Source organism: Cetorhinus maximus, chromosome 13, assembly GCF_964194155.1.
Source record: "Cetorhinus maximus chromosome 13, sCetMax3.hap1.1, whole genome shotgun sequence".
NCBI lineage: Eukaryota > Metazoa > Chordata > Chondrichthyes > Lamniformes > Cetorhinidae > Cetorhinus > Cetorhinus maximus.
Genome location: NC_135891.1, coordinates 114702145 through 114724775, shown reverse-complemented (window position 1 = coordinate 114724775; position 22631 = coordinate 114702145). Strand labels below are relative to the sequence as shown.

The window sequence follows — 22631 nt, the reverse complement described above, 5'->3', positions numbered from 1 at the left end:
AATTGAACGATGATAATGTTTTCTTCGTGTGTCTTGCTATCTCTTTTAGACAGCAGAGCTTGATTAAACTTTCACATCAACATCCAATCTACTAACAGAAAGAAAATACCATTGCATTTTGTTTAGGCTGGCAGGGAGACTGCAATAACAGATAAACTGTTATAAACTAATGTAAACCTTAAGATCGTTAATGTCAAGGTTTTAGTCAAAATTGCAACAGCAATGGAGAATTAAAATTGTTCATTTTTTCAGTGATTTGCTTTGTTTTTCTGATAATTGCAGAAAAACTCAGAACAGTGAAGTAAAAAGCTGTGGAGTTAAACTGTCATCTCCATTTCATTTGAGAGAATGCTTAGACATGTCAACTTAAATGCATAAAAGTTTCAACATAAAATGAACAATTACTTCCACCTCAGTAACATTGCCCAATTCCACCCATTATCTACTGAAACACTCATCCAAATCTTTATCATCTCCAGAATTGACTGTTCCAATGCTTTCTTAGCTGGCCTCCCACCTACCAGTCCCCATAAGCATTAATGCATCCAAAACTCTGCTGCCCATATCCTAACTGACAGCAAGTCCCCTTCACCCAGCATCCCACTGTCTGCTGACCTGCACTGGCTCCCAATCCAGCAACAGTCAGTTTTTTTTTAATTCTCATTTTTATTTTTAATCATGCCATGGCCTCAACCCTCACTAAATTTGGAACCTCCTCCAGCCCTACAACTCTCCGAGATCTCTGGGCTCTTCCAATTCTGGCCTCTTGCATATCCTAGATTTCCTCTGCTTTACCATTGGTGGCCGAGCCTTCAGCTGCCGGGTCCTAAGATCTGGTATTTCCTCTCTAAACTTCTCTATCTCTCTCTCTCTTCCTTTAAATCACTCCATAAAATTGACCTGGCTAATGAAGATTTCAGTCCTAATATCTCTGTGGCTGTGTCAAATTTCCCCCATGAAGCACTTCAGGATGTTATACCACATTCAAGTTGTTGTTAAGATCAGCAGCCTTGCATCACAGAGTGCACTATCTAGTCAGGTGCTTTAAAATATAGCACCACCAAATGGAAATGCAAGGAAAGCTAATTTTCTGGTCTGAATGGCTCAGCCACTCAGTTAAAATCTTCTGAGCCATCAGCAAGTGCCATTTACAAGATGGCAATTTTAATAGTGGGCATCATACATGGTAAGTGTTTTCTGGAGGAGTGAGAGATAATATTGGGCCTTGATCCCCCAGAAAAATTTGATTTTTTATTATTTAGTCAAACTGCTCCAGCACCTCTTGCGTGGACAGGAGGTTCATTCCGAAAATCTACCCAAAACCACCAAACAGGCAGTGACACACACACACACACACACACACACACATATTTATTATTCTGTGCTAGTTTATTTCACGATATGCAAAAACTCACTTCATAGTTCATGCATAAAAAAAGGGCTCCTTGATTGTTGAGGGATTTTCTCCGGTGATTAGATGAGCCATAGGCACTGGAAGGGCCAGCCAACACAATGGTGCAAGGACAACCCTCAAGCCAGTTAACTGTTTCTAGCTACCATGCAACAGAAGTCAATGATTCACAGTAGCAAGCAGAGATTCAGCCCCCACCAGCAGAAGCCAGTAATGGGGGCTGTCCATGGGATTTCCCCAAGTTATTGGAAAAAACGCAGGGGAGTGATGCGGAAAATCAACTGGAGTAGGAAACGAATTAGCCAGTGACAGGTACAGGAGAAAAAGCAGCAGGTAAGGAGCTGTTACTCTAGTTTCAGATTCTTCTGCTACCTCTCCCTCCATTGATTCCGCTGCTTGGGAAATTCTGTCAGATGGGTGATTGAGGCGAGCATATGGGCATAGCAACCAAACTTGAACTTACAGTTGTCTCCGAAAATATACAACAGGTGTATGCTGTATATTCGCATATACATTTGACAACACACATGAAGACTGGTTAAGTTAAAAGCAAAATACTGCGGATGCTGGAAATCTGAAACAAAAACAAAAATTGCTGGAAAAACTCAACGAGTCTGACAGCATCTGCAGAGAGGAAGACAGAGTTAACATTTCGAGTCTGTATGGCTCTTCATCAGAACTGGTTAAGTGTTTGTTTGCATAGATTGAAAAAGAAAGAAGGTAGAGTAGCACAGGAGTCTGGACTCTTAGACAGCCTTTATGCTGAAGTGAATTCGAAAAAGCAAGCCAGATCAAATTTTGTTCTTCCTTCTCTTAAAAGGGTGTTTTCTATTGTATGAAATGCCTTCAAAAAAGGAGAGAGAACAAGATAGCCTATAGGTCAAACCTCACCCACTCCTTTTACAAGTTTTTTTTGGGATTTAACTGCATCACTCTCTCATAATGAGCACAAATGTCATTCAAAGGGATAATTGTACTCTTTCCAACAGTGTTCCTTCCTAAAATGAATGTTACCTCTTGACTTTCTCAGTATCCATTTCCCACCCACTCCCCCAGCCCCATAATTCCATTAATCCTGTTTGCATATTGCTTAATCTCTGTTCTTGCATTTTCACTGCTATCCTTTCCCGTCTCTGCTCTCTCCTAATTTACACAAATTTTTGTTTACTGAAATGGCATGGTTTTCATGCAAGTACCTGTTTTTAACAAATAACCCAGGTACTAAAACATAGCATACCATGGTGACAAAAATAACTAGTGTCTTTTCTCCGTTTCCAAGTAACACAAAACTTGCCAAAACATTTTGAAGCTATGGCCCCTTTAAAGAGCCTGACATTTGGCGCAAATTAAACCTGAATGAAACAACCTGTTCCCTGCTAGATAAATCCTGGCCCATGACAAAGAATTACAGTCAACAGTAACTCTCTGACCTTGGTTGAAGAAACTCTGCCAAAGTCATAAAGAGTTTCCAAAACAAAGGCATCAACAGAACAGCAACTTCCTGCCCTCTACAGGAAAGACTCATCCTAGCCAGCTGTACAAACGTAACACGGTAGTCCCGTGGTATATTGTCACTGTGGCAGACTTTTGTAGTGGGAGGAAGAAATCTGTTTTTAATCAATTAATCTACAACTGTAAATTAGGGTGCTTCTCTAATAGTTTACATTTCACAAAGGCTGATTTCCACATACACAAAGTTTGAAATGCTGCTGATAATTTTCCCCCACACCGCTGTTCCAACACAATTCACCATAGCACAAACAAGCCATAAACAAACCCATTTTGGAGTGTCAGTGTCCAAGGTCAATTACGTTGTATGCAACAGACGGCCCCACGTGAGCATGGTTTTAAAAGATTTCTAAACAGACATTTCTCGTAACAAAACAGATTGTTATTGTGTTTTAGCACATCACTTTGACCCATGGTTTCTTTCATCACATTACCTTCTTTAGTCTACTCATTGAGAAGGTTTAACTTCTACAGCATGGTTAAGTTGAAGAGCAGTCAAACTTTTGGTAGAAAGGAGACTTGTTTTCATGACAAAACTACTCAAAAAAATGAAATTCTCATTTAATTTGAACAAGCATTAAACAATTTGCTGTTCTTTATGTTGCTTAAATCAAATCATGGGACCATTTTTTAAAAAGTTTACTGATTGAAATATCAGTTGCAGACTGTCATTTCTATTAGTTCTTTGATGTGAAAAAGATAAACTATTCCTTTAGCAAGTTACCCCTTTCCATCTTTATCTGCCGCTTTCTCCCCCTTCCTTCTCTCTTTGACTCTTTGTACAGATACGATTGCGTAGGCACTAGTTACAGGCACTCTGACACATTCTACCAAATGACTATTCTTCATGCGTGATCCCAAATAGTAACAGTCAGCAATTCGTCTGTTAGGCGAGAGGAAAATCACAGTCAAGCCCAGTTCCGTACACACCTACCGTCCTCACACATGCTTTCCAGCAAGTGGTTCTAGATAACCATCAGCAAATGGACCTGAGCCAATTTTTTTGCTGCTGAATTTTGAGGCTAATTGCAACCCCTTATGCTACCCTGCTGAGACTGTCCAACTTGCTTCAGGATCACTGTCCACTGGCTCTTGCTGGATGTTAAGGGAAGAGGAAGAAGAAAAAAGAGGCTTGCATTTATATAGCACTTTTGATGGCCACCAGACATCTCAAAGCGCTTTGCAGCCAATGAAGTACTTTTTTTTTTAAAGTGTAATGACTGTTGTAATGTTGGAAACGGAACAGCCAATTTGCACACAGCAAGCTCCCACAAACAGCAACCTAACAATGACCAGATAATCTATTTTTTTGTGATGTTGATTGAGGGATAAATATTGTTCCAGGGCAAAATAATGCCACAGGATCTTTTATCCACCCAGAAGGGGCCTCAGTTTAATGTCACATCTAAAAGACAGCACTTTTGATAGTGCAGTGCTGCCTCAGTAATGCAGTGGAGTATCCACAGAATGTTTTGTGCTCAAGGCCTGGAGTGGGACTTGAACTCAGAACCTTGGGGCTCAGAGATGAGAGTGCTACCAACTCAGCCACGGCTAATACACTGAGTTGGAAGGGGTAGGAGAAGCATGCTTAATTGTGATGTTCTACCCAGTCAAACAGCCAGCTAACATTCACTGTTAATGCTCACACATAAAGACTGGCTACTTAGAAGAAATACCAGGAGACGTGACCCATGGACCTATACTCCTGCAAGCCTTCTCTGGCTGTAAGAAAATTAGGGGGCAAAAAATAAATAAAGAGACACTCTTAAACAATGGAAATCTGATCATCGTCTGCTGGAAACTGGGATGAGACAACTCACTTAGGAATCTTCATTTTTATCAAATATCAATTTTCCTTTATCATTTGGAGCTGAATTAATCTGCCAGAGGTAAAGGAATGGTTTTTGAAAATGTGCCAACTGGTTGATCAAATAAATTTTTAAGCATAAATTTATAAATTCCCTGGTCTACTAGGAGAAAAAAAAAACACTCAGGGTTCTGCTCAATATCTAATGCATGGCCCACTGCTGAAAAATGAGCGTGCATGGGCAGTGAGTGAAGGGCATGACTGGTATCAGCTGTGATATCGTTGCCCCCAAAATTGAACAGACTGCCAAAAATCACCGCCCAAGCTCATATGAAAAAATGAGTACTTGGGCAAGACAACACAAGATCATGCCCAGCATAAGGTTGCATCCTCAGGAGAGGAGCCAATAAAAGTGAAGGGGTGAAAAAAATATACAGTTTGAAATTCAACTTGATAAATGGGAGAAAAGCAAAATACTGCAGATGCTGCATATCCAAAATAAAAAAAAAAAACAGAAAATTCTGGAAATGCTCAGCAGATCAGATCATAAGAAAAAGGAGCAAGAGTAGGCCATTTGGCCTTTCAAGCCTGCCTCGTCATTCAATAAGATTGTGGCTGATCTGATTGTGGCCTTAAAGCCACTTTTTTGCCTGCGCCCCCATAAACCTTGACTCCTCTGTCAATCAAAAACCTGTCTAAGTCAGCCTTGAATATATTCAATGACCCAGCCTCCACTGCTCACTGTGAGGGGGGTGGGGAGAGAATTCCAAAGGCTAACAAGCCTTCTGAGAGAAGAAACTCCTCCTCATCTCGGCCTTAAATGGAGGACCCCTTATCTTTAAGCTGTGTTATAAACTACTGAATGGTGGAGCAGTTCCTCTTTCATATTGTTATGAGAGGTCCTCAGAGTTCTTACAAACAGCATTCACATTAATCTCAGTGAGGAACAGTGGCACAGGGAGATCTAAAGATGCAAGCAGGATTAAAGAAGAATAAACATGAGAAACAATTTAGAAACAATTGATCTTTAGAACAGGGGTCTTGCATCAGGGACCACAGCTTTGCTAGTACATTCTGAGTGTACATTGCCCCTGTAGCATTACCAGTTTTGTATTCATAACAACAAGCATGACCCATCAAATTTTTTAAAAAAGGAGATTTCTCTCAATGTGCTTACTTGTGAAATGCTGTCTGAAACATTGTCAATGTTGAGTGCGAAGATTGCATCTCTAGCTCCTACAAACAACAGATTGTGCTCCTCACTGAGCAGCAACGTTGAATAATTGGAGATCCCTTGTTCAGCAAATGTTTTCAAATTTGCATCTATAAAAAAATAAGGTAATGTTATGGAATGCTGTCAAAATATTAAAGAAGATTTAAAGAAGAGCTTATCACCCACTCTCAGATATTCAGGTATACATTGTATATTAAGAGTTAGATTTATGCCAGTAATTAAAAAGGTTACCTACAATGTGAAGTTACCATTAACAAGCAAGATTATTTGAATGTGCAAAAAAATTTACAGGCAGGGAGAACAGACACATTGGAAGCTTAGGTATCCATGCTGTCATTATCTGATAAATCTTTGAGTTAGAGGACAGTTGCAGTAGGGCTTAGTTTCGCATTCATGAAATTTTACAGTTGTGTCCATTTTGTAAAGTATTGTGCTTCTCCTCAAAAATGAGCTAATGTTTCCTGATGACCACTGTCTCACTCCTCAGAAACTTTAGAATGTCTCTAGAAAGCAGAATAAAATTTGTATTCCTCTCAGCCCTTACATCTTATCAGGGAGAATTTTGCAGCAATGTGCAATTAGAAGGATTAAGTTTTGAAACATATTTTTTGCACAAACCAGTTATAACCTGAAAATAATTTCAGTGAAATTCCAGTGTGCGATTGTGTCTCATACTGCTAAAGCAAAACTATAGTGAAACTATATTGAATCTCAGAGTGACATATGCATAATTCAGTGATGGATTCAGATACTCAACTTCTCTATCTTCATGGAATGCAGCAGCTACAGCAAAACCAAATCCCTCAAGGATTGAATAGTTTGCTGATTTTTCAATGAAGGATGAGTGCTTGATATTGGAGACTGCTGGTTGTAACTCTAGCAGAGCAGAGAAATTAGATTTTGGATACAGTAATGTACTCGTTATGGTGCTGGTCTAGCAAGCCAGAGCTCGTGGCAAATTGTTAAAATCAATAAAATCAAGCACCAGAAAGAAAATGGCTATGAAAGCTGCAGGTTGCCACGCACAAATGGTCCTTCAGGAAAGAGAACCTTCCAGCCCTGGCCCCTTCACACTACAAGCAATACCAGTCCTACACAACTTTGCTGACTCTCAATGGGGTCTGAAGTGCCCAGTAATTCATTAGTTTCAAGGAAAAAGCCCACCACCACCTTCAGGGCAACTAGAGATTGGCAATTAATGCAGCTATGATAGTGTCATCCAGATCCTAAGAACAAATAAAAAACCAAATAAGTGGAAAAAGAGCTCAGATACAAAATACGATTGCTCTACTTTTGGAGGCGGTGGGAGAAGTGGAAGTAAATGCTACTTGATTTTCAACTGAAGTACAATCTTTAATAAAAGCACTTGGCTTCTTACCTTCAAAATTCACAGTTTTTCTTGGTGTACAATCTGTTAGAGAGGCTTGTGAATGTAGGAGAAATCTGATCAGCAGAATGTAAAATAGGAACACAGCAGCTTTTTGCATTTTCAAAAAGCACATTTTCAATGTCTATGTTTGGCTGTTTAAAGCTTTGGAGTGCTGCTACTGATAAACATATTTAAGACAACATTTTAGAACCTCTTTGATAAGCTTCAAGAACCATTTTGCTGAAGGAATTGTTCTGTAGGACCAGGGTCGACGACCATCACCGACATTGTGCCAAATTTGAAATATCATCTCAGGCAAAGGCACTTGCTGCAAAGCATACGTTCAAACAAGAGACAATCTCCTAGGTTGTATCCTTTAACCACGGGTTGACAGAACCCTTCATGAAGCATTAACCTGAAATAGAAGTTGCAGTTCAGTATCTTTACACAACTTGACATCCTTCAGTGTAACAACTTACTCCTCCCTGAAAACCTTGCAAACATCCCAATTTTACAGCAGCCTACACTGTAAATTCTGTCATGAATAATTGCATTACTTCTATGACAAACCCAAAGTAGTCATTTCAAACAATTTTCAATTCTACCCTTATTGCATGCAGGAAAATCCAAAACTAATTAAAACATTGTCGAAACTCTCCTGTCCATTGGTCAAACAAACAGAACAAAGACAAGCTACTGTTGTCTCCACTGAGAATCAGTCCAACTTGTTGCTGCACTGGCATTTCAAGATGCAAAAAACATCATGATGTTATTTTCCGGGAGACATGCAGCAAAAGGTTTGCATTCACTGTTTCAAAACACCCTGAATGAATTGAACAAATCCCTCCATTCATCCCATATATAGATCCTTGGCAAAATAGTTACAATGTTACTTCTGGTGTGCGGATTGATACAATTTAAGCACTTCTAAAAATTGAAATGATATTCAAGTGCATTTCTTTCAGTTCTGAAATTTCAAAAGATTTGCCTTTATTTACAGAGAAAATTCCAACTAAACTACAAGCTGAAAGTACCCTTCCAGGTTTTGGATACTTTTGGGGTACACACAGGATTGAATATGTAAACATAGAGACTGATGATCTATTGCAAAGTCCGTCCTTCTGCATTAGTATGTGTGCAGAGATGTTTTCAGATGAGCTATACTTAAATTCAACCTCGCCTTTACTGAGGTTTTAATATTGCAAATAAATTCTTCTACTTCCTTTCACATGGTTAGCAGCTTGTATCTTGACATTCCATATGTAACTTTAGGGTCTCTTTTTCTCATCCGCCGCCTCCTCCCACCCCTTCCTTTCAAGGACCTATGTTGCTTTATTTGAACAAAAGTTACGGAAAGTTGAGAAAGAGAAGGGAAACTTTTTCTTTCAGAGGGTTGAGTGTCTTTGGAACTCTCTTCCTCAAAAGACAGTGGAAGCAGAGTCTTCGAATATTTTTAAGGTAGAGCTGGATAGATTCTTGATTAACGAGGGGGTGAAAGGTTATCGGGGTAGGCAGAAATGTGGGGTTGAGGTTACATTCAGGTCAGCCATGATCTTATTGAATGGCAGAGCAGGCTCAAGAGGCTGAGTGGCCTAGTCCTGCTCCTAATTCATATGTTCGTACGAAAATTTCACTACAAACAAAACCCACTACTCGAAGGGCTTCATCAACATGTGGAAAGGGAGGAGAGTGGGAAATACTTCTGTCAATAAATTGTCAAAAAAATTGGTCTCTACAAAATGTGAAATCCTATTCAGTATTCACCTTTGACAAGGGATTTCATCTGAGCATGCCCTCCCAATGTTAGGGTGCTGATTTATTATAGGTTTCAGAGAAGTACACTGGTTAGAATGTGGAACTCTCTACCACAAGGAGTAATTGAGGTGAATAGCATAGGTGCATTAAGGTTAAGTTGGATAAATACATGAGGGAGAAAGGATATTTTGATAGGATGTGATACAGAGAAGTGGGAGGAACCTCATCTGGACCATAAATGCTGGCCTAAACCAGCTGGGTTGAATGACCTATTTCTAAGCTGCAGATTCGATGCAAGAGAAAGAAAGTGAAAAACAAGACTGGGCTCTCAATTCTGAAAAGGTGCAATCATACGTGTTAGTAGCTCAGATGTCTTTTCATTGTTATTTCCTGGAATTACAACGGCTTGTGTAATTAACACCTGCACAAAGCTTTTGGGCAAAACTACGCTTTTGTGGTGTTGATCTGGACAACATCAGTGCTTTTTCCGGTAACTGAAGTTTTCTCTGAGATATGTTCAAAGCTGAATGCGGTAATATTCTAAACATTTACTTAATGAACATTATACAGATTGATGACCAAGGCCAATTCTGGAGTATGACATGCAGTTTTGTTCCCCCTGATACAAAAAGAACATTGATGCAAAAGAGCAAAATGACAAGGATGATCCCAGACCTTCAGCGACTAAAAAACGAAGAAAGATTCGAGGGACTAAGATTACTTTGAAGAGATAGATAGCACAGGTCATTAAGATAATGAACAGTATGGGTGAGGATAAAGCAAACAAGCTACTTAAATGTCCATCGTTGAAGGTTAGAGATAGAATAAAACTTCACAGGAATCCTCACAGAACAGTGGAGCCGAAACCCAAGATTTGGGATCAAGAGATAAATGCATCGATATCTGTTGAGAAACTGGATTGAGCATTACAGAGAGAATTAACAACTCTGCTCTCCCCACGGGGAGGCGCTGCAAGAAAATTAATATTCTCGAGAGTTGCAGATCACCAGATGGTACGAGAGAAAGTCAACGATAGAATGGCACTGAAGGACTGAATGGCTTTATCCCATTCTGGATTTCCTTATGTGATCATGAATGGTGCAACCCCTAAATAAATTATTTGGACAAAATCAAAAAGGAAGTCCACCAATTTTGCTTAATTGTTGGGCTAAAGAAAGGTGCAGGTTTGCGTATTTATTTTCAAAATTTATCCATCCAAGCCACAGGCTATGGACATGACCAGAATCATATGTTTGACAACAGCTCTAAGTAAAACAAGTGTTACAGACTTCAAAACAAAAACAAAAATACCTGGAAAAACTCAGCAGATCTGACAGCATCTGCGGACAGGAATACAGTTAACGTTTCAAGTCCGTATGACTCTTCAACAGAACCCAGACTTTACAGGCTTCATACTGTTGAAATAAATGATGGGAGACATGTTTTCCTTCTTTGAATGCAAAACAATCTTCAGCTATTCAGACACTGGGTTATTGGCTGGGGAGCAGGAAACCATGTAAGTTATTAACCAAATGCAAAGCAGTATATGGTCACAACTAGTCATCTGACCTTTGAACACACAAGCTAATGAAAAATGTTATCAAACCAGTATGCTACCGATTAGTATACAATCACAGTTCCCAGAAATGCCACTCCAAGTGTAAAATTTTAGTATAACTACTCATGCTCACAGATTTTTTTTCCCAGTGTATCTTCACACGCTTTTTTACCCTTTGGGGAATAGTTTGGGGGTGGTGGGAAGGGTTTCTGGGCTGATTCTCAGCCCATTAAACTACATCATGAACGCTCTTTCCATGAGCAACAAGTCCTGGCATGGAACTTGAACCCGGAGGTTCTGGTCCAGAGGTAGGGAAACTACCACTGCACCACAAGACCTCCTCTAGCTCACAGCATAGTGAACAAACATCCAGTGATGTTCCAGCCTTCCGGTCACTTGCCATTTCAACACACTACCATGGTCTCACGCCCACATGTCCGTCCTTGGCCTGCTGCAATGTTCCAGTGAAGCCCAACACAAACTGGAGGAACAGCACCTCATCTTCCAATCAGGCACCTTACAGCCTTCTGGACTTAACACTGAGTTCAACAACTTCAGACCATGAACTCCCTCCTCCATCCTATCCCCTTTCTTCTGCATTCATTTTTATTTTTTATCCACTTATTTTATTTTTATTCATTTATCTGTAGTTTTATCCTTTTTTTTTATCCCAGTTTCTGTCCTTCTTTTCCCCCACTACCGCCCCCTTCCCCCATCCCATCCCCTACAGGGCCATCTGTCACTTGTTCCATGTCGTTCTTTCACACAATGCTACCCTTGTTCTGCTATAATCACATTCTGCTTTCCTACCTTTGTGCCACTATTAGCAATTTTTTTTAAACACTAACTACTACCATTAACAATCCCTTCGTCCTTTAGTTCATGACACCTTTCTCAATCCCTCCTTCACCCCCACCTATCGCTGGCCTTCTATCCAGCTCCACCTGCCCCACCCTCCCTAAACAGTATAAATTTAATCACACTTCCACTTCTCTTCAGCTCTGAAGAAAGGTCATACGGACTCGAAACATTAACTTTGTTTTTCTCTCTCCACAAATGCTGTCAGACCTGCTGAGTTTTTGCAGCATTTTCTGTTTTTGTTTCAGATTTCCAGCATCCACAGTATTTTGCTTTTATCCAGTGATATTGGCTGACATACTGCAGGTTTCCAGTGGCTTCATTGAAGGTGTTTATCAAAGAGAACACAACTTTTTCAATGTCTTAGTGGGCAATGTGTTGATGTCAGCTGCAAGTGTAATCTAAGAATAGATGCTTTCGAGGAAGAGGGAATTCGAGTTAAGGGGAAGCAGCAAAAATGGAGTGGTGCAATAATATTTCTATTGAAAAGCTCCAGATGAAGGCTATAATACTAGTGGCAGCAGGAAGAGGCCCTTAATTAGCCTAAGGGCGGGAGGGCCATGCGCCACCAACCCCGCCAGTGGTAAAATGCTAGTGGTGGCTGAGAAGATGGGTGGTGTGCCCATCATTGCCATCCTACCCAATTTTACCCACAGTAAACTCAAGAGAAAATAAACACCAACATATTCTTATATAGCATGTGCAGTGCAGAAACAGGCCTACTTGTTTGTTAATTCAGTAGTTTGGCTCCTGTATGTATTTAGCAGGTCACTGAAGGGAAAATCAACATGGTATTGTGAGACCAAGGTTTGTATCTTCATTTATCTAAAAGTCTCTAAATATTGGGATAATCATGATCATGATTAAATATATCAAAATAATTAGGCTGCATTTAAGTGGGGCCACTGGATTTTTAAAAAAGATATCAAAACCCTCTGCTAAAAATTAAGTCATTTTCCACACCCCTTCCCCATCCTACACAATTAACCGGACCCAATGGTTTAGTTGGTAAATGCAAAGCTGAGCCAGAGAACAGAAAGTTTAATTTTTGACTTGTGCCAGAGTTAACTGATCTTAGCTGGAATGGCAGTTGAGGTTCTATAAATGGACACGTGGGGCTGAATTTTTGTGGAGGCGGGGATGAGATGGAGTAACCTTAGGAGGCAGGCCTGAGGCAGCAATGGTGAAGAGCCGATGGCCAGGCTGGCAGGTTAGAATGCCCACCTCCATTTACTGGGACATCGGCCCCATTTTGATGTTGAATGTCAGGTCGTCAAACCCTCACACTTCACCCTCCTGCACCCAAAGCACATGCTCCCTCCATGCTCCCCATGCATTTTCCAGAGTCACTCAGTATCCACTATGGACAGATCTTAGGAGCCATATCTTCGAAATGGAGATGAAAATAAATTAAACTTCTAACAATCTAACAGAACTTTCACTCCAACACATTTCTTCTTCAAAAAAAAACTCTCATTCATTAACCTGATTCAAAAATATAAATACCCTCAAGTGGTCAATCTGTTGTAAAAACAAACATATATTTCACTAACCACATCAAAGACAGATAATACTTTAATAAACTCATAAAATTGTCAATCAAAATGTGAATACAACCCTCTACTGAGATAATTGGTTCTGGATCTTTTGAAACTCAGCAAAGTATTCATAATGGGCTTAGCTATAATCCTAGGAAATGTAAAAATGGGTCTATTGAAACTGAAAAAAACAGATGGCCTTTTTTTGTCTAAGCTACACCAGATATCCTGTTAATCAAAGCAGACCAGGAGCAGGTGAAAGCTTTTTTCTCAAGTGGAAGCTGCTGACAGTTTATCTTCCCATATCAGGAAGGACTCTGGACATTTAAAACACTTAGATTATTAACCCAATGGGAAAATGGGCCAAATGGAAAAGTACTCTGATGCATCTCAACATTTCACACATGCTGACCAATGTAATGGTCAACTTAACCTTTCAGGACAGACTCTATCAATCAATCACTGCAGTAGAAACACATCTAACTTACATTACAGCAATTACAGAAAGTGAAATAACGTTTTTTTTGTATTTCAAAGTCTGTCAATTAAAGAATTCCAGGAGAGTGACTACTTTTTGTTTTCCCAAATTGGGACTAGGGTTCCTCCACAGTTCATACTTTTTCACTGTGAGACTGTGAACCACATTTACCTACCAAAAGGTAAATTCCAACTCCAACTAAAATTGCAGGGGGGCTTAAACTGCCCAACTCTGCATTGGAGCCAGCAAGGGCGGGGGTGCTAAATGTAGGCTGACTGCCCTCACCCTTATGCACACCAGTGAAAATTGCTGGAAACAGAAATGGGGGCAGTTATCTTGGAATCAGGTCCCACCCACCATTTTTAAAGGGCTCCTGAGTCATCCAGGCTCAGTGAAAATCCAGGCCATCATCGTACAAAGTACAACACGGAAATAGGCAATTCAACCCAACCGTCTTTATTAGGGTTTCTCCTCCACACAAGCAATAGTCCTAATAGGAACATTTGAGCAGGCGTAGGCCATTTGGCCCATTAAGCTTGCTCTGCCATTCAAACAGGTCATGGTTTATCATCTACCTCTACACCATTTTTCCCTACTATCTCCACATCCTTTGATGTCATTAGTATCCAGAAATCTATTGATTTCTGTTTTGAACTTGCTCAGTGATTGAGTTTCCACAGCCCTCTGCAGTAGAGAATTCCAAAGATTCACCACCCGCTGAAGAAATTCCTCCTCATCTCAGTCTTAAACGGCCTTCCCCTTATTCTAAGATGGTGTCCCCTGGTTCTCGACTCACTAACCTGGGTAACCATCCTATCAAATCTACCCTGTCACGGCCTGTAAGAACTTTGTAAGTTTCAATGATAATCAGCTATCTCTCTTCGAAGCTCTAGGGAATACAAGCCCAGTTTCCTCAATCTCTCCTCATAAGACAATCCCGCCACCCAGGAATTAACCTGGTGAACTGCTGCAGCACTACCGCTATGGCAAGTATATCCTTCCTTGGATAAGGAGGCCAAAACTGTACACAATACTTCAGGTGCAGTCTTACCAAGGCTCTATACAATTGCAGCAAGATATCTTGACCCCTGTATTCAAATCCCCCTTGTGATGAAGGTCGACATACCAACTGCCTTCCTAACTGCCTGCTGCTTTGATTGGCTCATGAATAAGGACACCCAGGTCTCTTTGGACATCAACACTTCTCAACCTCTCACCATTTAAGAAATACTCTTGCCTTTCTAATTTTTCTACCAAAGTGGATAACTTCACATTTTTCCACATTATGTTCCATTTGTCATGCTCTTGCCAACTCACTAAGCCTGCCCAAATCTCCTTGAAGCTTCCTTGCATCCTCCTCACAACTTACATTCCCACCTAGTTTTGTGTCATCAGCAAATTTGTAAATATTACATTTGATTCTCACATCCAAATCATTTACATAGATTATGTACAACTGTGACCCCAACACTGATCCTTGTGGCACCCCACTAGTAACAGCCTGCCATCCTGAGATGACCCCTTTATTCCTACTCTCTGTTTTCTGTCTGTTAACCAATCCTCAATCCATAGCAGTATATTACCCCCAATCTCATGTGCTCTTAAATTTGTTTACTAAGCTCCTGCATAGGACTTCATCAAAAGCCTTCTAAAATCCAAATGCACCATATCCACTGGTCCTTCTTTATCCATGCTACAAGTAATATCCTGCATAAACTCCAACAGGTTTGTCAAACATGATTTCCCTTTCATAAATCCATGTTGACCCTGCTCAATCATATCCATTATTTTCTAAGTGTCCAGTTATCACATCCTTGATAATACATTCTAACATTTTCTCTACTACAGATGTCAAACTACCAGATCTATACTTCTCAATTATCTCTCTCTCTCCCTCCCTTCTTAGATAATGGGGTTACATTTGCTACTTTCCAGTCTGCAGGAACCTTTCCAGAATCTATAGAATCTACCAATGTATCCACTATCTCCAGAGCCACTTCCTTCAACATGCTAGGATGTAGCTCATCTGGTCCAGGGGATTTATCAACCTTCAATCCAATTAATTTTCCGAGTACTACCTCTTAATTAATACCAATTTCTTTCAGTTCCTTATTTTCCATTTTCACAAGTCTCTTGGTTCTCTAGTATTTTTGAGAGATTTTCTGTACCTTCCTCCATGAAGACACACAAAAAGTAATTGTTTAGTTTCTCTGCCATTTCCCTATTCTCCATTATAAATTCTCCTGTCTCTGCCTGAAATGGACCCATATTTGTTCTTGCTAATCTTTTCCTTTTCACATATTTAAAGAGGCTTTTACAGCCTGCCGTTATGTTTCTCACTATCTTGCATTCATATTGTCTTTTTCTTTTCAGTTTCTTGGTCTTCCTTTGTTGGATTCTAAATTGTTCCCAATCCTCAGGCTTACCACTTTTTCTGGCAACCTTCTAAGCCATTTCCTTTGATCTAAAGCAACCTTTAAGTTCTTCTGTCAGCCATAGTTGATTCACCTTTCCCGTTGAATAATACCATATGCTAAACTTGTTCCCAAACCCCTTTATCCTGCTTTCCTTCAACCACCTATCCAGCCTATTCTTAAATGTTGAAATGATCTCTGCTTCAATCGCCAGCTCTGGTACTAAATGCCATCATTTCACAATCCTTGACAAAAAAGTGCATCTTCTGCTCTTCATCTTAAATCTCCTACTTAATATTATCTCAATATCTCCATGTTCTAGACCCTTCAGCCATTGGAAATAATCTATTTCTATCTACTCTGTCCTATCACTTCATAATTTAAAACACCTTTATCAAAGCGGCCTGTAATGTCCTCTGTCCCAACAGTAACAGCTTCAATTTTGCAAGTTTTTCTTCGTGTTTGTATTTCCTCATATCAGGCCCTAGTGAATGTGCCCTGCATCCCATCAATTTCCAGAACAACCTGCCATGGTGTGGATTCCAAAACTACACACAGTAATACAATTGTGGTCATTTCTCTCTCTCTCTCTTCAGGTACCATGCACTAAGAAGGTGTTGGCGACCATGGACCTCCATGTTAATCTTGCTCTGGTGGCATGGATCATCTTCGTTGGTGGCACATTCATCCAGTTTGCAAGGCTCTTTAGAAGGATCGTTCTTTGTCTACATCGATCTCTTTTACTATCTGCATCAGATTGTCTAAATCATGATTTCTTATTACATGCCCAAGAAATTCCAACTGTCTCTTCCTGATCTTGGTCATCAGAGTTCTTCTGGTCTCAGATTTCGCTAGTGCCTCTTCATTGGTAGTGAGACTTGTCCAAGATATCTTCATTATTTGCCTCAAAAACCACAACCTTGCAGCCTCAATTCTTCTCTGCAATGATTCCATTTTGGTCCAACACTTGCTTCTGTAGGTGTGAGGTAACATTCCAGGATTCTCAGCTTTGTTTTCATGCCTAATTTTTAGTTGATCATAATCTTTTTCATTAAAATGTATCTTTGGCCATTCCAATCCTTTGTCTTATTTCTTGATCGCACTTTCCATCCAATGTTAACATACTTTCTAGCTAACAAAATTTGTCTACCTATGTGACCTATTCATTCTTCACTGTGATCTTACATCCTGGTATGATTTTCTTTCTGAACACTACTAGATATTTTCTTTACTTACAATTTAGGCTCAGCCCTTTCTTCTCACTCTCACTCATTACTCTTTCCAAAATCTTTTGCAATTTCTCTTCAGAGTCGGCAATAAGAATGGTATCATCAGTGTATCTTATATTATTAAAGTTGTAACCTCTAACTAATAATCCAGGGTGGTCGTCAATCTCTGAGAATATTTTCACTGTACAAATGGAGAAACACACCCCAGTCTGACCCCTCTTTTAATCACAAAATTGCTTGGATTGTTCTCAACTTTTACAGCTGCAGTTTGTTCCCAATAAAGATTTCTTATCAGTCCAAGGTCCTTGCCATCAAGATCGAGAGACTCTAACATGCTCATCAGTTCTTCATGTTTCACCTTATCAAAAACCTTACTATAATCAATAGAGCACATCTTTTTTCATCTCAATGGCCATTTCTTGTTCCTCTATCTTATACAAAACTACATTGAAGAGCTGAAATTTCTGGCATATCTTGCTCCTGGTCCTATTCATCAGTACTAAGAAGGATCTTAGTAATGTGACTCATCAGACTGAGAGTGCGATGGAGTTCACATTCAATTGTGGTCTTACGAAAGTTTTATATAGATCCACCATTGCATCTTGGCCTCTTGGCATAAAACCTTATATTCCATTAGCATTTTTACTGTCTAATGCACTTGAGGTGCTGCTTTTAAATATCTTGTAAAATTGAAACTCCAAATTCCTATGTTCACCAATACCATACAGCCTCCTCCTATTCAAAGTAAAATTAATGCCTTTTTTTAAATTTCAAAAATAAGCCACCATACCTTTATTAACATCGCATTCCACCTGTTATTCTTTATACATTCTACCATTTTATCCATATTCTCTTATAGCTTCCTTTGATCCTTGGAGATATTTACAATGCTTCCTTTCAAACAATGCCGACATCAGCCCCTCTCCTGCTGAAACCTTTTATTTGTAGTCTTGACACCTCTAGAATCATCAACTTTATTGCTCCCATGTCCAAGTATCAATTTCTAAAATCTTCAACTTGTCGAAAACTTAACCACCTGCATTCTGTTCCACAATAAGCACTGCTTGCCATCACTTGCTGATCTACAATGGCTACAAAACCATCCGCTGCCTTGACAATCTTATGTCTACAACCATGAGTCTATGTACCCCAACACTATGCTCCATTTCCTCTGACTCTGACATTGTATGCATCACCATCTCCCTTTAAATCCACCAATGGTGCAGTAGTGCCTTCAGTTGCCTCAGCCTCCCTGTCTGGGATTTCCTCCCTAAAACCACCTCTCCGCTTCCCTCAACCTTCTGAAAATGCATCTTTTCAACAAAGCCTTTAATCAGTCCTCTTCATTTCCCTTCCTTACCTATATTTGCAAAGTGATTTGGGACTTGAATTTTAAATGCCATTTGAGTGCAACTATTGATTTATAGTTCTCCTTGACCCAGATGTGTCGTATGAACTGTATTGATTTTGAACCACACGTACCCAGCATCATCTTTATACCCTCAGGCAGTTCACCCAAATTAATATGGAGCTTAATAAAGTCTCGGAAAAAATCATAGCAGACTGGTTCCAACAAGCCTGATGCAATGGTGGTTAGCAAGTGCATATATGTGGTCAAGATCTCTGGTCTTGTGAGGATTACAATTTTGGCAGTTTCAATTGAAAACTGTGTTCATCCAGCTTCACCTCCAACATAAAGAAAGGCGGTTAGGAGGAGAGAAAGAAAACAATAACTACATAGCAAAGGTATGTTTAAAGGGTGGTCAAAAAAAAAAAGCGCGTTTTTGGCATTCCATTGAACGTTACCTTGCAGTCATGTATACAGAGTAGAAACAAAATGAGGAAATATATTAAGAAAATTCCACTTACCTTCTAACTAATTCGTTACTGCATCACATTTATACTTAATTTTGCAATGAATGAACCAAAATGTTGAGGGGAGATTTTTCATTTTGGAAAGCTCAATTCTACTATTGAAGAAGACTAATTTATATATTTCACAATTTTGCTTTGTTAAAGTTTACTGCTCGATAAAATATCCAGTGTCACTGAGCGAAATGCTTTGAGGCATTTCATGTAATAAGCCACTAAAAAAAAAACACAACAAATTTATATCCTTTTCAGTACAGTTTTCCCTCTAATCTACTTTCTCTTCTGAAGGCAGTGATTCAGGCTAGGGAACAAATTGGCAGAACACCAGGAGAATTTTAGTATATTTCCCAAGTGATCGTTCTTTGTCGGTGAACTTGGAGATGAGTGCAGTCATGCTATTCAATCAGGGGACAACATTACTGTCTTCAAATCTAATCCTGCTCCCATCCAACATTTTACTTAATGCATTGTCCAACAGGATTGCTAGACAGAACCGAGAAGAAGGAAACCTGACCCCTCAAAGTCAAAGTGCTGACTCTGCAGACCTCAAAACTGCTCAAGCCAAGATTGGCTAAACCAACATAAACTAGGAATGAAACCACAGATCTTCCTTGTCTATAATGCTCAACAACACAGCCTACAAATACATTCACCCTTTGAAGTATCATGGGAGACCCATCCAATTAGTTTTTTAAAGTTGGCTAGATGCCCAATTACAGACATGAACGCAAACATTTTGAAACCTTAAAGTCCAGGAATAAAGCAACATTCTTTTATCACATTGTTGTTAAAAAGTTTGTAATGGTTTCTTAAAAACTAACCAGGCACATCAGGCTATAGCCTTTTGCCAACATGTCTTGATCTGTGCAGAGGTGTGTGTGTTTAACCTCATGTTTCGCTCAACTCAAATTGTTACTTTCTTTTCCTCAAACATTCCCCTCAAGCCCACTTGGTAGTTTCTGCTGAGCCTTGAATAAATGGGAGGGCAGTTAGGATCAGAAAATCTGCTGGAGCTGCCATGGACTTTTCAAAATTCACACCGTGCAGACAGTTGGAGAAAATAACTCGTATACGGTCCAATTATACACCAAGGGAGCTCCCCTTCAAAATTCAATTTTCTACAAGCACAAGTTACCTTTTTTACTTCTAATTTCAACAATATTTTAACCATTGAACAGATGCAACATTTTCACATCTCAAGACAAGCCAAGGCACTTTTCCAGCAGTGGATCGCTTTTAAAGTGTAGTCACCATTAAGCAAGCAAACATGGCAACCAATTTTTATGTATGTCAAGATCCCATAACAGCAAATGAGTGAATGACCAGATAGTCTGTTTTTGGTTGCATTGTTTTAGGAAGGAATTTTGGTCAGGAGAAGGTGAATGGATATTTTATGTGCTGCTGAATAGGCCAAGGCATCAGGTTTAGTGTCACTTGGCTTATCTGCTAAAGTGCATAGTGGGCTTGAACACCTTACCTTCTGATTCAGAGAGAAATGTTACCAAATGAATCAAGTTTGCAATTGGTGCCACTATTGATTTGATCGAAGCAGCACAACTACTGACTGTTAAGCCATAAGACGCAAATAACATTTCAGGAACCCTTGTAAATCAAGAAGTGAAAGAGAGGAAGGGACTTAAAACAATTACAATCATCAGGGAAAGGGTACTGAGAAAACTATGAGAACTAAAAGCTGACAAGGCCCCAGGTCCTGATGGACTTCATCCTAGAGTCTTAAGGGCATGGCTGCTGAGATAGCAGGTGCATTAGTTTTAATTTACCAACATTCCCTCAATTCTGGAAAAGTCCCATTAGATTGGAAAATAGCGACTATAACTCCTCCATTCAAGAAAGGAGGGAGACAGAAACTATAGGCCAGTTAACCTAACATCTACCATAGGGAAAATGCTAGAATCTGTTATTAAGGAGGCTGTAGCAGGGCACTTAGAAAATTTTAGTGCAATCAGGCAGAGTCAATATGATTTTGTGAAAGGGAAATTATGTTTGACAAATTTATTAGAGGAAGCAAAAAGCAATGCGGTTAAAGGGGAACCTGTAGATGTGGAGTACTTGGATTTCCAAAAGGCATTTGATAAGGTGCCACATCAAAAGTTACGACACAAAATAAGAGCTCATGGTGTAGGGGGTAAAATATAACCATGGACAAAGTATTGGTTAGCTAAGAGGAAGCAGAATGTAGGATTAAATGGTAATTTTCAGGTTGGCAAGCTGTAACCAGTGAAGTGCCGCATGGATCAGTTCTGGCACCTCAACAATTACAATCTGTATACATGACTTGAATGAAGGGACAGAATGCGTGACTGCTAAATTTGCTGATGACACAAAGTCAAGTAGTAGAGTAAGTTGCGAGGAGGACATAAGGAGTCTGCAAAAGGATATAGTTAGGTTTAGTGAGTGGGCAAAAATTTGGCAGAGCATAATGTGAGAAAATGTGAACTTGTCCACTTTGCCAGGAAGAATAGAAAAGCAGTATATTATTTGAATGGAGTGAGATTGCAAAACTCAGTGGTACAGAGGGATCTGGATATCCTGGTACATGAATCACAAGAAGTTAGTATGCAGGTACAGCAAGTGATTAGGAATAGAATGTTGTTGTATATTACAAGGAGAATGGAATATTAAAGGAAGTTTTGCTAAAGTTGTACAGGGCATTGGCGAGACCACATCTAGAGTACAGTGTACATTTTTGGTCTCCTTACTTAAAGGATATAATTGCATGAGAAGCAGTTCAGAGGAGGTTAATTTTACTGATTCCTGGGATGAAAGGGCAATCTTGTGAGGAAAGGTTGTTCAGGTTGGGCTTGTATCCATTGGAGTTTAGAAGGATGAGAGGTGATCTTATTGAAACGTATAAGAACTTGAGGACTTGACAGGGTGAATGCTGAGAGGATGTCTTCCCATATGAGAGAGTCTAGAACTAGTTTAAAATAAGGGGTCTCCCATTTAAAATGAAGAGAATTTTTTTCTTTCAGAGGGTCATTAGTCTGTAGAATTCTCTTCCCCAGAAAGTAGTGGAGGTTGGGTCACTGAATATTTTTAAGGCTCACTGATTGACAAGGGAGTCAAAGAGTATAGGGGTAGACAGGAAAGTGGAATTGAGGCCACAATCAGGTCAGCCATGATCTTATCAAATGGGAAAGCAGGCTTGAGGGGCCAAGTGGTCTACTCCTGCTCCTAATTCAAATGTTTATATGCATGTTAAGGCCTATTCAAATGTGAAGTCTTTCTCCTTCCTCTCCTGCTCAAGTGCTGGAAACAAATATGCTGCTGCTACAAGGTCTTCAGCCTGTAATTTTACCTCAAGTCTCATTCTTTCTCTCATAAAACAGATGTCTACCAAGCTCTTATTTTATTTCATTATCCTTCAAAACATTTATCGTTCAGAATAATGCATCATAATAGGTAAACAGGATTTCTGAAATGAGAAACCTTTGAACCTATTTAAAAAAAAATAGAAGTTCAACTTGCAGGTTGTGAAAAGAAGTTCTTGATGGAGAATAAATTGAGTAGTGCAGTCAGGGTGATTAATCTTATAATGACTTACCATGAAAAACAGGCTTTTGTGTCGCTAAACTCAG

At 39.6% G+C, this 22631-nt stretch overlaps 1 protein-coding gene across 3 annotated transcripts in view; it reads right to left on the bottom strand.

The window, feature by feature from the left end:
• LOC144688982 (semaphorin-4E-like) overlaps positions 1-22631 on the bottom strand; it is a 76653-nt gene that overhangs the window by 39888 nt on the left and 14134 nt on the right. For 2 of the 3 annotated variants that reach the window (XM_078556063.1, XM_078556065.1), the window contains exons 2-3: positions 7340-7745; positions 5905-6050 (exon numbers count right to left, since the gene is read on the bottom strand). In XM_078556063.1, the coding sequence (XP_078412189.1) occupies positions 5905-6050; positions 7340-7463 (270 nt within the window). In that variant the 5' untranslated portion in view covers positions 7464-7745. Of the gene's footprint in view, positions 1-5904; positions 6051-7339; positions 7746-10396; positions 10534-22631 lie in introns of those variants that run through there. The other variant, XM_078556064.1, reaches the window with a different exon arrangement.